The sequence below is a fragment of the Microcaecilia unicolor genome, chromosome 3 (genome assembly GCF_901765095.1).
Source record: "Microcaecilia unicolor chromosome 3, aMicUni1.1, whole genome shotgun sequence".
NCBI lineage: Eukaryota > Metazoa > Chordata > Amphibia > Gymnophiona > Siphonopidae > Microcaecilia > Microcaecilia unicolor.
The window spans coordinates 33,973,966-33,991,270 of NC_044033.1; the positions used below are offsets into that span (position 1 = coordinate 33,973,966).

General features: G+C 43.5%; 1 protein-coding gene across 1 annotated transcript in view; it reads left to right on the forward strand.

Moving 5' to 3' along the window:
* The window catches only part of MSH2 (mutS homolog 2), a 239,271-nt gene that overhangs the window by 110,618 nt on the left and 111,348 nt on the right, over nt 1-17,305 (forward strand). Inside the window, exon 8 of the mRNA XM_030195824.1 lies at nt 12,755-12,864. Within this exon, the coding sequence (XP_030051684.1) occupies nt 12,755-12,864 (110 nt within the window). The remainder of the gene's footprint in view (nt 1-12,754; nt 12,865-17,305) is intronic.

A 17,305-nucleotide genomic window follows, 5' to 3' on the forward strand; every position in this document is an offset into this window, starting at 1 on the left:
CCTGCAATCCATATCCATCCATGCCCATCTGTCCCCTGCCCCCTCCATTCATCCCTATCCAGCAATTCCCTTCGCTCCCTGAGCCCTACCTTCCCATCAATCCATGCCCATCTGTCCCTTGCCCCCTCCATTCATCTCTGACCCTATCCAGCAATTTCCCTCTCTCCCTGAGCCCTGCCCTCCCAATCCATGCCCATCCGTGCTCCTCTGTCCCCTGCCCCTCCAGTCACCCTATCCAGCAATTCCCCTCTCTCCCTGAGCCCTGCCCTGCAATCCATATCCATGCATGCTCCTCTGTCCCCTGCCCCCTCCATTCATCCCTATCCAACAATTCCCCTCTCTCCCTGAGCCCTACCCTCCCATCAATCCATGCCCATCTGTCCCTTGCCCCCTCCATTCATCCCTGACCCTAACCAGCAATTCCTCTCTCTCCCTTCCATGAACCCTGCCCTTGCATGCTCCTCTCTCTCCCCTGCTCTCCGGCAACTATTCCCTTTCTTTTTTTTTTTCTTTTAATTTTACCTCCGTGACCATCCGGCAGCGCAGCGTCAGTGCAGGAGGCGGCGCTCCCGACGTGTCTAGCCTTCCCCTTCGCTCATGTTCCGCCTTCTTCTGACGTCAAGGAAATGACGTCAGAAGAAGGCGGAACATGAGCGAAGGGGAAGGCTAGACCGGGAGCGCTGCCTCCTGCACTGGCGCTGCGCTGCCGGACGGAGGTAAAATTAAAAGTATTAAAAAAAGAAAAAGGGATCTTGCTGCAGGAGAGAAGAGAGCACGGGCAGTTGGGCAATGGGAGTGGGAGGGCGAGGAGGTAAGCATGGTGCGGCGACGCCCCCCCCAAATGACGGCGCCCCCCCCTGCCATGCTTACCTCGCTTACCGTATTGGCACGGCCCTGGCAAAGATTATCACACACCATTGTCGGTGTAAATCTCACTCTATAGGTTTCACAACAGAGAGAGAGAGCTGATATTCCTTGGAATGGCAGTCCATTTTTATAGGAAGTCTTGTAACAACCATGACAGTATTGTCTTAAAAAGATGGTTCCTGGCCTAGTCAGAGTTTGGTTCATAGGCTCAGTTAGAATGTGGGCCTTATGCATACAAACAGGTATGGACAGTATATTCCATTACAGTATTGCACAAATTCTGAATCTACTGTGCCTGTCACTGGACATCACCAGGGAAGGGAGAATTTTATGAGGAAAGACTGAGATGGCAAGAAAAAAAAAAAAAATTGCTACCGTACTGCTATGGGTTGAGTTAAGGCATTCCTCGTGCTGTTGGGGGGGGGGGGGGGGGGGGGGGGGAGAAGGGATGACAATGGGGGCTGCACCAGGGGTCTTTAGGGGCTACCACTGGTCCCTCAACCTTGCATTGAAGATTCCTGCACTAGGGTGCAGCAGAGGTAGTAAAATGTAATTATCAGTGTGACTGGAGTTAGTAGAAGCAAGTAGCAGAGCTGGAAAGAATTGTAGCTGAAGACATGGTTGTCTGAGATCATCAAAAGGTACCAAATACTACTACTACTACTACTATTTAGCATTTCTATAGCGCTACAAAGCATACGCAGCGCTGCACAAACATAGAAGAAAGACAGTCCCTGCTCAAAGAAAATAGAGGCCTGAGTGAAGGATACTCAGCACAGCAGGATGCCAGATCTGGTACACTGTAATAGCAATACAGTTCTTGGCGTTTGATGGTGCACACCCACATGGGTTGGCATTCAGCCTATTGTGGATAGTAATCTGACCTTTGGCATCTGAAACAGCTGGGATGTAGCAGATAGCATGAAAAGCAGTCATTGCTTGATTGTGCTGCTTATCACTGCCTTGTGAGTTGCACCTCAACTGTTCAGTTATCAGCTTCTAATAAGCATTGTGGGAACCAAAATCAGTTTGAGAAGTTCACAATTTTTTTTTTTTTTTTGTTACATTTGTAACTGAACTAAGTTCAGTTTTTTTTTCCCAAGAAGTATATTTTGTGATGGTTGAGAAATGGTTGAGAGAGAGGAATATAGATCTTCCTGGCAGAAGGCAAGATACCATTTCTTTTATTTGTCTAACCATAAAAGTTAAGAAAATCAAAATGTTTTATACAAAAAAAGTCTAAAAGTGTTAGGTTGCATGTTCTCATCAGTAAACTAGATACATAGGGGCTGAGTTGATGATAAATCCTTTCTAGATTTCATTTATTACAAGTTGAGTAAGAAGGAAGAAAGTTTTTGTCAACATTTTCAACTTTTACATCAGCCTGCATTGGTGCCTCTGCATATTTTTATAAAGCATCTTTTAGTTACAGAAGCTTTGGCAGGATACCTGGTCAAAAACACCTCAACAAAAAGGCTCAAAAACAACATAACCCCGACAAAAAAAGACATACAAAACAGCCCCCCTGACAACGTAGCTTCTGACAAAACAGCCCCTGATAAAAGGACATGCCCACAATCTGGCCCCTGACAAATGAGCCCCACCCCCACCCCCAACAAGTACTTTACCTATTCTTCTCCTGCTGCTGCCACTGTTTGTCTTCGAGTCCCGCTGCTGCTTTGAGCCGATGTATGTCTCCCCGTTGCCACCCCAATTTCTGTGCTTACTGTCTGGAATGTCTCCCTCTTTCTCCTGCCTGCCCTGCACGGTCAGATATCTCTCTCCCCCCCCCCCCCCCCCCCTTTGGCGATCCTTGAAAGTTCCTGTGAGCCACCAGCTACGTCACCAAGGAAAAACAAGCTGCTTCAGCTGGCCCCAGAAATGTTCCCTCGGCTGACACCACTTCCTATGTCTGTGTAGGCAAGACACAACAGAGAGATCACTTCCGGGGCTGGCTGAAACACTTTGACGATGCCGGAGGGCCACAGGTACGTTGGAGGTTCCTGGGGGAGGGGAAGCGAGAGAGATACCGGACTGCGGAGGGTAGGCAGGAGGACGAGGGAGGCATGCTGGGACTATGTTGGGAAGTGGATGGGAAGGAAGGGTAAGAGATGCTTTTCCAGACCATAGGAAAGGGAGGAAGAGAGAGAGATGCCAGAATGAAGGGAAGGGAGTAGTGGGTGACAGAACACAGGGGTGGGGAGAGAAAGATGCTACACTGGAGAGGGAGTTGAAGGAAGAGAGAGCTCAGATGAGGGAGTGGGGAATAGAGGGGGGAGAAGAGATGCTGGACCCTGAGCGAGGAAGACATAGTTTTTATTATACTTATTTTTTGTGAAGGGCTGTTTTGTCAAGGGCTATTTTGTTACAAGGTTATTGTGTCGGGGCTATTTTGTCCGGACTATTATGTTTGGGTGCCCTTTGGCAGTTGTGTCCTGCAGAATGAGAATACCATCTGAAGGAGGCAGTACTGCTTTGTCATTACCTGAAGTCTGGTCTATTTTAACTGAAATAATAGAAATTCACTGTCTGGCTATTGAGTTTACTGGAATTCTATCGTGAATAGCCCTGATAAGGCAGGCTGGGTTCAGTGTTGTTGGCTGTGAAGGGGGAAGCTAGATAATTTCGATAAATGGAATGTTAGAAAAGAGGAAACTTTTTATATAAAGACAGCTTAAATTGCTGCTTAAGAAGAATTAAAGGCTGAGTCAGAGGTAGTAACCACAGACATACATAGAAGTGGGTTTCTTTGCTGAAAGCTTCCATTCATTCTTTGCCTTACTGAATGAGAGGAGATTCCCAGGGTCTGGTCTATTCATGGTACGAGGCCAAGAAACCCTATTGTCAGAGAAAAATTTCTTATGTATACAAGCCAGTGGCGTAGCTAGGGGGGGGGGGTACGGTTTGTCCCGCGCTGCTCTTTCATTGCCTGTCACCCTGTCCTGTTTTCAGTCACTGTGCATGCTCGTTTTAATGAAACTGAGTATGCTTGCTCATGCTCAGTTTCATTAAAACCAGCGTGCACAGCGACTGAAAATAGGACGGGGTGCCAGGCAATGTGAGACCAGCGTGGGACAAATGCTTTAGCTGGCGGGGGTTGGGGACCCCCGCCAGCCAAGGTATCTTCGCAACGGTGGTGGTGAAGGGGAGCGGGGTGGAAGTGGCGGAGCGGAGGTGGAGGGGGGAGGCGGGCCAAAATGTGCTACCCTCCTTGGGCTCTGGCCCCCCCCCCCACCTACCCTGTGATACAAGCGCAAGGAAAAAAAAATACTTAAGACACAGTCCCGCTTTAATACACAGCATCAAGTAAAATAGGCCCCTCAGAATAGTAATTACTCAGGCTGATATTCAAAGCGATTTAAGCGGGCAGGAGCGTAACGGGGGGGTATTCAGTGGCATTTAATATCCCCTCAGACCTCCCAAACTAAAAGTAGGCAGGTCATGGGCAGCAGTGGGGAGGAGCCCCAGATTATGCGAGTGACGGCCCTATATTCAGAGCCGGCAGCCACATAGCTAAGCAGCCTTATTTAGAACAGCTCTTGAGCCACTTAGCTATGTGGGTGCCGGCACTGAAAATCATGGAAGTACTTTGATTGGGCTCACAATCATAGTTTTTTTGTACCTGGGACAATGGTGGGGGTTAAGTGATTTGCCCTTGGTCATAAGGAGCTGCAGTGGGATTCTAACCGTGTTTACCCTGGTGCAGTCCGCTGCACTGGCCATTAGATTACTCCTCCATATCGTAAAGCAGTGTTCTTAATGCAAGGCCTGAGGGCCAATGGTGGCCCTTGGAGACCTATGGGAGTGGCCTTCGTCATCATTCTTGCTTTTTTTTTGTCTGCTACTCTCATCCTCTGTAACTAAGTTCTTGACAGAAAAGGGCAAGTGGACGGGAGGGAGAGCCACATGCTTGAAGGATAAAGCATCTATATATATAAAAGGCACCACTGAAGCCTCCAGCCGGAAGTGTGAAGCGCCAGAGATATCCGGTTTCCCCATGAGTGAAGGAAAACAGCACAGCACGAAATCCCAGGAAACAGTGAAGGACTCAGAGGGGGGGAGGGGAGAGAGATGCCCTCACTCTCTCTGTAACAAAAACACAGAACAGCAGGAAACAACACTGAAGGACTGGACTCGGAGGGGGGAGGGGGAGGGAGGGAGAGAGAGGGCAGAGGGCAGGGACACACACACTCCCACATGCACACTCTGAAGAAAACCTTGCTAGCCCCCCGTTTCATTTGCATCAGAAACGGTTTTTTTTAACTAGTTTCTCAATAAGTGAAGAGAATGAAGTTTGAAATGTTCACCTCCTTGAGGATATGTCAGATAGTTTGAAGGTGGGATGGATATCATTGACATACACCCGGTCAGCAGTGTCATGACCTCACATGGCAAGGTATTTGGCAAATCTCCTTCAGCTGACTGGATCCAAAGTGGCCCCGAGTTAAAAATTAATGAAGACCCCACTGTCTTAAAGATGGGGTCTGAAGGGGGAGGGGGGGCTTTAAAATTCTGGAGAAGGGGGCAACAGAACTCTAGCCCCATTAAATCTTGGACAGGGCTTATTAGCTAGGGGAAATGGAGCTTTTTAGCCCCTTGGGGTTTACTGTCCCATTGACAAGGATGCCAAAAAAGCTGAGTATTTGTGTTCCTGCAGCTGGTAATACATATATGTTTTAACTGCTGGCCACACGTGCATGTTATCAGCCATGGGAGAGCATGTTTTTGCAAACATTCCCTTTTGTAAATCCTTGTTGGGGTGGGGGTGGGGGGGTGGGGAGGTGATAACTAAAGAATGATAGCAATGCACATTAAATTGTATTCAATTTTAACGCTCTTTAGTAAACAAACCCCTTAATGATACCAAAGCTCCCAACCTACTGCCTGAATCTGCTTTGATTGCTCTGTCGGCCACTGCCTAACAAGTTTGTGGAGGAAATAAATGAAGCAGTTTGCTGTTTTGACTCATTTAATCCAAATACTTTTCATATGCTTCACACAGAGGGTGATATTCTCTTCCTTGCCTGTCCTTCAACCCCTTCAGTTTGTCCTTTTTCTCCTGCAGTCATTTATCTCCAACCTCGTTTTTTGGCAGTTCGCCCTATTTCTGATCTTTCTTAATCCATTATTTCTCCCATTTTTCTTTTTTTTCCCCTTCTTTCTCCTTTCCCCTTCATTCACTTAATAAATTTACTCACACTGCTCTCCTCTTTTCCTTCACTGTTTTCTCTCGCTCCCTTTTACATTCCATGCTGCTGAATAGAGAATGACACGGGGATAAAATTTATCCCTGTCCCCATGGGTTCTGTCTCTGTCCCATCCCCACAGGCCCCGTCTCCATCCCCACCCTGTCCCCCGTCTCCAACCCGTGGGCTCTGTTCTCATCTGCAGAAGCCTCGAACACATATGATTTTATATTTAAATCTTCTTTAAGTATAAAAAGGAACAATATGCTGTGCAACCGTGTGTATAAATTACAAATAGAAAACAATAATAAGTGAGCAACTATAATAAACCCTCCCACCACCAGCACCCTCTACCCTTCCTAATCCACCCTGCTAAAATGTCCAGGGGTGAGTCAGCATTCTTAGTAAAGCTCGAGGACGTGAGGGGGGCTTGTCAAGATGGCAGCCTGAAAACGTTGCTGATCGATCGATATTGTTTGCTGGCGTTTGCTTCAGATTTTTTTCCTCTCAATATGCCTCACACCAAGAGAAAGGGGACAGTGAAGGGCCAAACGCCGTTGGCCAGAACTTCATCCCCGATTCAGCAGACAATAGATCGATATGCAATCGGAATCCCACTTACCGGATTGGATGGACCCGAGCTGAGAGCCGAAGGAGGAGCGACGACTCTCTTGGGATTAGAAACATCGTTATCACCTCTGGATAATAAGCCTCCTCTGTGTCCAGCGCTACTTGGGCGGAGAGCGGAGGCCCAGGCTGAATCGGAAGTCAGAATCGGACGGACCTCGAATGGCGCTGCACCCACCCAGACCGCGGGGGAAATGAACTTGGAGATTTTCTCTCCCATGGAGATTACTCTGGAGGCAATTTGGAAAGCTCTACAGGATTTAAACAAGGTGATCTTTAAAACTGCACAAGACACTTCTCAACTTGTAAGTAAAGTCGATTCTTAACAATTTCATTAGAAAAGACTAAACAGGAATTATTAATGCAAACGCAACAAATGCAGCAAGAGCTGAAAAATTTAAAAGTTACTATTGAGGTTTTGACAACTGATGAATCTATGATACAAAGGAAGATAGAACAAACAGAGAACTTTAACAGACGTTTGAACCTGAGAATACTGAATTTTCCTTTTGTACTGGGAATGAGCTCAGTCGACCTTTTTAAAAAATACCTACAGGAACTATTACTATATCCAGCTTCAGCTATACCTCCACTTAATAAGATTTATTACTTGCCGATACCTTTACAGTCTGAAGCTAAGCCTAATGGCGCAGAACCAATATTCTCAAGGAATTTGCCTTTAAACCAACAAAATACACAAGGAATTCAGGATATTTCAGCACTACTAGAAGAATCAATTTCTGAAGTGGCACAACGTCGAACTTTAATAGTTTCATTTGTATTTGAACAAGACTTGAACTCTGTGATGAAGATATACTTCAAAAACTCTTTAAAAACATTTTGTGGTCAAAGAATTTGGATTTTCCCAGATGTTACTAAAACAACACAATAGAAGGAAAAAATTCTTGGCTCTTAGAGAAGAGACAAGGGTTTTGGGCGCAACATATGTTCTAGCATATCCCTGCAAGTGTCTAGTGAAATATATGGGTAATAAATATGTTTTTTTTTTAAAACTGGCCCATCTTAAAACATTCTTAGAAATGAAAAAGCTATCCATTAAACCAAAGGAGCAAGAGAAGGTCAACTGATTATTTAGAGAATTTAATGGGAATACAGGCCAGGCCGTTTACTATTGTTGTTCTAGAATATTCTTATTTTGATCTCCTAGTCTATTTAATCACCCTCCTCACATTATTGTGGCCTAAAGAATTGAATAAATTGATCTAAATATTACCTTGATATGTTACTTTATTAAGTTGTACTCAATCTTTTCAGTGTATTTCCATTGCATGTTTATCGTGTAAAGATTGTAAAACACGTAAATTAAAAAAAAATGTCCAGGGGTACTAAATACAACCTGTTCTGTATGCCCTAAAGGGGAGAAATATGCCCTATGAAGCACTGTTATGATTTTTTAATCTGTGGATTAAATCTCAGGATTCAGTCTAACTCTCCTGTCTTCCACAGTCCCTCCTGCAATAGAAGATGTCTTCTTAGAAGATGTGCTGCTAGCAGGATGTACAGGATCCCCCATGCAAATTTTGCTAGCTGTGGCCAGCATGTTTGCTTGTTTTTCCAAAAAATAAAAATAGTATCGTCTGCATCAATCAAACATAAATAACAGTCCAGTTCATTAACAGTCTTCAAAGTAGAAAGTGATACGAGGACAAAGTTTGTCCCCGTCCTCATGGGCTCTATCCCCATCCCCGTCCCGTCCCCGCGTTCTCTGTCCCCAACCCTGCAGTTACCACGGGTCCCCTTCCCCGTGTCATTCTCTACTGCTAAAGACACTGCATGACTCTCTACATTTAGCCTCATAGTGAAGGAAGAGGTTGTTGGACTCCTGGGCTTTGGAGTCTGAAAGGATCACAGTGAAGAACTCAAAATATTTTGTGATTTGAATAATGAAGTTTCAAAAGCACAGAACAAAACGTTGTGTGTTAGAGCTATGGAATGCACTACCACGCAACCTGAAAACGGTCCATGAATTGACCAATTTCCGTAAACTACTGAAAACGTATCTCTTCGACAAGATATATCACAAAGATCAACACGTGTAACTGCACAATCTTTAATATATATAGGAATGTCTTATAATGTCTTTTGCTTTAATACAACCATGTACTTCACCACCATGTAACCCCAAACCCTCTGTAAAACCAAATGTATATTCTCTTCTATTTCCAGTATCCATGACGAATTGTAAGCCACATTGAGCCTGCAAAGAGGTGGGATAATGTGGGATACAAATGCAATAAATAAATAAATAAATAAATAAATGGTGGTTACAGTCTGGTAATCGTGTCACAGGATGGTTATTGATTAAAGCAAATTATGAAGGCAATCTCCTCCTAGTACTTCTATCTGAACAACCATATACAAAAATGAAGGAGATAGGTGAAAACTCAACTGGCATTTAATCTGACCGTACATTAAATTTATAAAATGAAGAGGTGATGCCTCAAGAAGCCCCCGGCTAGATGCTGAATACGACTTGAGAGCTTAGATGGAATGAAAGCTAAGTAATTTGTATATTTAAATCCTTAAGTAAAGAAAAAGTAAGCAATAAGAAAGAAAAAAAATGTATTTGTAGAAGACCATTGAATTGTCTAGGGGTGTTTGCTGATGATGAAGCAGCCCAGCCCCCGTGAGCTTTTTAATTATCTAGCCGGGGGCTTCTTGAGGCATCACCTCTTCATTTTATAAATTTAATGTACGGTCAGATTAAATGCCAGTTCAGTTTTCACCTATCTCCTTCATTTTTGTATATGGTTGTACAGGATGGTTATTGGCATTGTTGGCCATCGTCCCTTGGGATGAAAATGTGTAAGAACAGGAAGAAGCTAAATGAGACCTAGTAACGGACTTTTTGAATTAACAGAAACAGACCCACAGATGCATTTGATGGTAGTTGCTCATTCAGTTGAATCCTTCTCTATAGTTTTTCTGCAATGTTAATGCCAAGCGTCATTGCAAACTTTGCATTTATTAAAAATGAATCCTAAAAAAAGAGAAAAGACATTGCAAAATGTAGCTTTTGTTTGAAAGAGAGTGAGTAGATTTATAGTGAGTATAATTGAACCAAACATTTTGTGGATATTCGCTGAAGTAATTTATTTACTTCAATAGCATTTTTGGCCTTGTTCCAAAAGATCACACAGTATCTTGTAGTCAAGGTCGCCACAAAGGGAAGCCTGACTTAAATACTGTGTATCAGAAAAAAAAAAAAGTATGTAGGAAAGTGAGCTGTTGGACTTAGGTTTGATTTAGCAGAACTGTTGGCATTATGGAAACACACTTGTTTTAGCTCATAGAAGTTCAAATTTGGGCAAACCTTGTTTTCATCTATTGTTACCTGTTTCATTGCCCACAGAGCACGTCAGTAAGTCAACTCTTCATACATTTTTTTTTTTTAGACTCAGCTGAAAAATCTAGGAGTTAGACCCCAAGAGAGGGCTACTAGCTGTCAAACATATCTCCCCCCCCACACACACACACTGTCCCCCTCTCCAAATCCCCTCAGGTTATTCATTTTAGACTCAGCTGAAAAATCTAGGCGTTAGACCCTAAGAGAGGGCTAGTAGCTCTCAAACATATCTCCCCCCCCCCCCCCACACACACACACACTGTCCCCCTCTCCAAATCCCCTCAGGTTATTCATTTTAGACTCAGCTGAAAAATCTAGGCGTTAGACCCCAAGAGAGGGCTAGTAGCTGTCAAACATATCTCCACCCCCCCCCCCCACACACACACTGTCCCCCTCTCCAAATCCCCTCAGGTTATTCATTTTAGACTCAGCTGAAAAATCTAGGCGTTAGACCCCAAGAGAGGGCTAGTAGCTCTCAAACATATCTCTCCCCCCCCCCCCCACACACACACTGTCCCCCTCTCCAAATCCCCTCAGGTTATTCATTTTAGACTCAGCTGAAAAATCTAGGAGTTAGATCCCAAGAGAGGGCTAGTAGATCTCAAACATATCTCCACCCCCCCCCCCACACACACACTGTCCCCCTCTCCAAATCCCCTCAGGTTATTCATTTTAGACTCAGCTGAAAAATCTAGGAGTTAGACCCCAAGAGAGGGCTAGTAGCTCTCAAACATATCTCCCCCCCCTCCACACACACACACACACACACTGTCCCCCTCTCCAAATCCCCTCAGGTTATTCATTTTAGACTCAGCTGAAAAATCTAGGCGTTAGACCCCAAGAGAGGGCTAGTAGCTCTCAAACATATCTCCCCCCCCTCCACACACACACACACACACTGTCCCCCTCTCCAAATCCCCTCAGGTTATTCATTTTAGACTCAGCTGAAAAATCTAGGAGTTAGACCCCAAGAGAGGGCTAGTAGCTCTCAAACATATCTTGCCCCCCCCCCCCCCCCCCCACACACACACACTGTCCTCCTCTCCAAATCCCCTCAGGTTATTCATTTTTAATCCCTGTCCACGGTTCATAGCTGCTTCTTTCTTCTCGCCCTAGCCCCTCCATTTTCTCTTTCAAACTTCCCTTGTTCTTAGCGCTTTCTTACTTTTTCTCAGACCCCCTCCCCTTCTCATCACCAGCAACCTCTTTCACTGTGGTTCACCACAAATAGGCAACACCTGTCCTCTGGTCTGGTAACGGCTCCCTTTGGATTGCGGGTGCTGCTGCCACCACTGCTTTGACCAGTGTGGGCCCCTGATAACCAGTGACTTTTACCTCCTTGGCTTTTTTTTTTTTTTTTAAGGCTGCGGGTATACTTTCTTCTCCAGTTGGCCTGCATGGATTCTGTTTGCCATTGTGTCTTCGTGCTTGGGGTTTGAACCCTGGCATAAACATTCATTTGTGAGCATGAAAAATTTGCCTGTGCTTATAGTAGTTAATTGTGCCATCACTTCTCTATTACTTAGAATCTCAAAGGTGTATTACATTTCATACTTAATGGCTTAGAACATCAGTCGGCTAAATTGATTAGATGTTGCGTGTCTTATATGATTGCACATGACATGGTTCCAGAACTAGATTGCTATGCTAAAAATATAGATTGGGATGCAATTTATTTATTTATTTATTTTACCTAGAGGGGCTTATTTTCAAAACAGAAAAACATCCAAAAAGTAGCACAAAGCAGCAGATGGACGATTTTTTGTTGTTGTCCAAAACGTCCAAATTGCTATTTTTGGCATTTTTACCCATTTTAAGGCATTTTTCTATGCAGTTCGTTTGCAGTGTGTCCAAATCACAAGTGAGCGTATTGGGGGTGAGATTTGGGTATTCCCAAAACTTGGACGTAATCATCACTGTCGCATAAAAAGGTGCCCTAAATGACCAAATGACCACTGGAGGGATTAAGGCATAACTGCTCTTACTCCCTCAGTGGTCACTGAACCCCTGCCACCCCCCAAAGATGTGAAAGAAACAGTACATACCAACATCTATGACAGCTTCAGATGTTATGGCCTGTCCTATTAGAGCAGCAAGCAGGTCCCTGGAGTAGCCTAGTGGTCAGTGCAGTGCACTGAGGAGAAGGGGACCCAGGCCCTTATCCCACTCTAACTGTTACACTTGTGGTGTAAAGTGTGAGCCCTCCAAAACCTACCAAAAACCTACTGTACCCACATATAGGTGACACCTGCAGCCTTAAAGGTTTCCAACTAGTTTAATCATTTTTGATAGGTGATTAGGGGCCCATGACCCTTAATTCTCAGGGGCCTTGATCACTGGAGTTATATTGATTACATATCACCTTCTCTTAAAGGGTGAATAAACTTTTTTTTTTTCTCAGTCTTGGACAAAGTAGTAAGGCAAAGGGGATGGGATTTGATATACCGCCTTTCAATGGTTATAATCAAAGTGTTTTACATAGTATATACAAGAGGGTTAAGTGACTTGCCAGGAGTCACAAGGAGCTTTAGTTGGAGTTGAACCCCGTTCCCCAGGTTCTCGGGCTGCTGCACTAACCCTTAGGCTACTCCTCCACTCCATTAATGTCACTGACCTGCCAGTTAGGTATTACAGGTAAAATAGCTTTTACTGCTTATGCCTTACATTTGCTGTCCAATAAGAACACATTTTTCTTTCCTTTTCATAGGAGCTCACCAGATGTTGTTGTTGGCTGTGTTTGTAACACCCCTTAATGATCTCGTTTCTGATTTCTGCAAGTTTCAAGAAATGATAGAAACTACTCTGGACATGGATCAGGTATTTATTTATTGTGAACATTTATATCCCGCATAATCCCACCAAGGCAGGCTCTATGTGGCTTACAATGTTTGATGAAAAGTACAACATAATAGCACTAGTGCAAAGCAGAGAATAAAGTAGATGAGGGGAAGAGAGGGGAAAACAGCAGGGGTGTGATTTATGATCCTAAAACTTGGGTTATTGTGAAGCTGACTATTACATGGCAATCCACTGATACTGGCCTACGACTGGACAGGCATTTGAATGAGTAGGAACCACAATCAGATGAGCCTATCTGGTGGTAGAATGTTGCGATAAGCCTGTGCTGTGGCTTAGGAGCAGTGCTGTTTTTCAGAAGAGACGACGAGGCTGGGGTTGATAATGGTTGGATACACCCCAAAGGATGTTATTTCTGGGAGCTGCTGACAAAGAATACCAAAAGATTCAACCTTCAGAGGGGCTTCTTGCCTTTTGGCCAGAAGGAAAACCTGAATAACCTATAAGTCTGTCAAGGAGAACGGGGAAAAAAAATCAGTTAAAACTGTATACCAGATTCTGGCATTAAAAATATATGTATTTGAAATATTTCCCTTTTATTTATCTAAGCATGCCTTTATACATTTTTGGGCAGACTGGATGGACCGTGCAGGTCTTTTTCTGCCGTCACCTACTATGTTACTATGTTATATGTTAGGCAAAATACACAGTGGATCCAAAAAAGTCCTCTCACAATGAGTGTCTTCCCGAACAAGGTCTTTATTAACAATAGCAGACTTGACCCGACACGTGACGTGTTTCGGCCGTGCGGCCTGCGTCAGGGGTCTATAAAATAATATACATAAATGCATAAAAGATACAAATATATATTAAAAACATACATAAAAACATGAACATACACATGAACAAATTTATATGTTTAACAACATCAGAATGAAAAATTAATCATAAAAAGAATATGGAAATATAAATATAAATCAATGAGAAAATCAATAAGAAAATAAATTTATCCACGTGAAAATAAAAAAGGACAGAAAAGTAAACTACAATGCATAACATTAAATGATATCAAAAATGAGGAACATACCTAGTATTTCTGTAGAGAACAATGTCTTGTAGGTCAAGTAAAGAAATGGCACTAAAATTGCTAAAAACGATATCTATAATAAATGTGTAGAACAATGAAATAAATAAATACATATTGTACATTCAATCATATATAAACAAAATAAATCAATAATAATAGAATGACAAGAATGATAGTAGCAGAGAACAGAAGTATGGACAGGGATCCCAAGACAAAAATGGCACATGAGATGATAACCAGAAAAAATTAACATGTTATATGTTACATCTTTGATGTAGAGAGCATCACTTTGATGAAAATATGTATAAAAGCACGCTTAGATAGATAAAAGGGAAATATTTAAAACATTTTTTAAATAATTCGTAGACCATATCAAAGCAAATCTGAGCACAGTGTAAGAAAATCTACAAATATATCAGTTAAAAAAAATTTTTTTTAATCACAAAATGACATGAAAAGTATATTGTATTAAGCAAGTTATATGCAAACTGCCAATCAAGCCATAAAAGTAACATATTTAAATGCTGTTCTAAAGCACAGTGAATTAGATTGTAAGCTCTGTCGAGCAGGGACTGGCTCTTCATGTTCAAGTGTACAGTGTTGCGTACGTCTGTCTAGTAGCGCTATAGAAATGATAAGTGGCAAGTCTGTGAGGTCTGTCATGTAGTGCAGTGCCTCCCATTATTTTTCCAACCACTGGAGTGGAAGCGTGTAAAAAAAAAAAAAATGAAATTACTGCCTGGGCCACGCGGTAATTTCAAACTGACTTGCGTTGGGCGTGCTTAGGCGCCTACGCAGCTTAGTAAAAAGGGCCCCTATGAGACTTTCTGAGAGATGTTGGAGGGGGTTTTCAACTCTGGAAAAGCAGGACCCCTTGCAATAGAAGGAATTAAAATAGCTACTACTACTACTACTACTATTTAGCATTTCTATAGCGCTACAAGGCATACGCAGCGCTGCACAAACATAGACAAAAGACAGTCCCTGCTCAAAGAGCTATGTAATAAAAGTGAGCCAAGTATAGGACAATCAAGCCATTGTGACATCACTGATGAGGTTGGCTCTTATTGGTGGACTGAGGCATTATGACATCACAATATTAGCTCTGGTTACAAGAGACTACTACTACTACTATTTATCACTTCTATAGCGCTACAAGGCGTACGCAGCACTGCACAAACATAGAAGAAAGACAGTCCCTGCTCAAAGAGCTTACAATCTAATAGACAAAAAATAAATAAAGTAAGCAAATCAAATCAATTAATGTGAACGGGAAGGAAGAGAGGAGGGTAGGTGGAGGCGAGTGGTTACAAGTGGTTACGAGTCAAAAGCAATGTTAAAGAGGTGGGCTGTCAGTCTAGATTTAAAGGTGGCCAAGGATGGGGCAAGACGTAGGGGCTCAGGAAGTTTATTCCAGGCGTAGGGTGCAGCGAGACAGAAGGCGCGAAGTCTGGAGTTGGCAGTAGTGGAGAAGGGAACAGATAAGAAGGATTTATCCACGGAGCGGAGTGCACGGGAAGGGGTGTAGGGAAGGACGAGTGTGGAGAGATACTGGGGAGCAGCAGAGTGAGTACATTTATAGGTTAGTAGAAGAAGTTTGAACAGGATACGAAAACGGATAGGGAGCCAGTGAAGCAACTTGAGGAGAGAGGTAGTATGAGTAAAGCGACCCTGGCGGAAGATGAGACGGGCAGCAGAGTTTTGAACCGACTGGAGAGGGGAGAGGTGACTAAGTGGGAGGCCAGCAAGAAGCAGATTGCAGTAGTCTAAACGAGAGGTGACAAGGGTGTGGACGAGGGTTTTGGTAGAGTGCTCGGAAAGAAGGGGCGGATTTTACAGTTGTTGTAAAGAAAGAAACGACAGGTCTTGGCAATCTGCTGGATATGAGCAGAGATCGGTATATGTAATAGAAGGAATTAAAATAGCGGTATCGGTATATATATTCTTTCTTTTCTGTCACTGTTGCTTATTTTATAGAGTGGGGAAGGGAGGGGAGGGGTTGAGGGACCTGTTTATACACCTTACAGTAGTTTCTTTATATTTTTACGGGTGGGAGCATAGAAACCACGTGTACCTACTGAATGCTATGTTTCTATATGAACTTTTGTTGAAGATTTTGTATTAATATGAAAATGTTGTTAAAAATAGTTTTAGAAAAACACGAGCTACGTTATTAGATTTACATAATACTGCGGTGGTTTCTGTGTATTTCCATGCTTTGCACCTTGTACTGCCAAAATGTGCATTAAGAGCAAATCATGCATGCCTTTTCTGTTTACCACATATTAAATGGCAAAAATTGTGCCCTGTTTCATATTAGTGACTACCCTGTTTGGGTGAAACCCTGCTTCCATAATAATCCTCAGCCTACGTATACACTGTTTCACTGCTACTATCAATCTGAAAAGAATAGACTGGAAACTGAGAAATCTGTCTTCTCTGGATTTATTTTAAGCTAGGTAGCCGCAGTCCATTTCAGAATAGCTGGAAGACCAACATTAATAACAGCAGTGGCAAACCTGAGTTATGATTCAAGAACAGCATAAAGCTAGATATCAGAAACAAAATTATTTTTTTTATTTTTATTTTTTTAACAGTGTCTAATAACATCGCCTAATGGCCTTTTACTACAAATGAATAGCAGAGGAGATAAGATTTCACCCAGGGGGACCCCCACATGGCATATTCTTTAAAGCAGAAATAGAACCCAGAAGATTTTGTCTTAAAAAAAAAGAAAAAAAAAAAAATTAGAGTAAACGTGAGACCTTTTTGCAACCAGCCTCCATTAAATGAGGTATCAGAATACTGTGCTAGTTTGTTTTAAGTACAATGGCAGCACAGTAATAGGGGCGTAGCCAGACTTCGGCGGGAGGGGGATCCAGAGCCCGAGGTGAGGGGGCACATTTTAGCCCCCCCCCCCGCCACCATTGCTGACTCCCCCCCCGCCACCACCAGCACCACCACGAATAACTTTGACCCCCCCCCCGCTGACAACCCTCTCGACCTCCCCCCCTGCCTGCCCGCCGTCCCTGCCGTCGCCTACCTTTGCTGGCGGGGGACCCCAACCGGCAGTGCACCCATGTTGGCACGTGCTGTATGGTTACTGTGTGGGTAGCACGTGCGCTCATTATCACTAAGTCAGTGGGGGGGGGGGGGGGGGGGGGGTAAGGGCTCAGGCCGTAAATAGGTGCGTGCTAGTTTTTTTTATTAGCACACAGGCCGATTTCCTGACCCATTAAAAATAGCCTTTTTCTCAGCCATGGTGAAAAATGGCCTAGTGCACGCCTAAAAGACATGCCCACACTACCGCAGGCTACTTTTTACCGTGACTTTGTAAAATGACTTCCTTAGTGATGCGAACACCTCTCCTTTAGG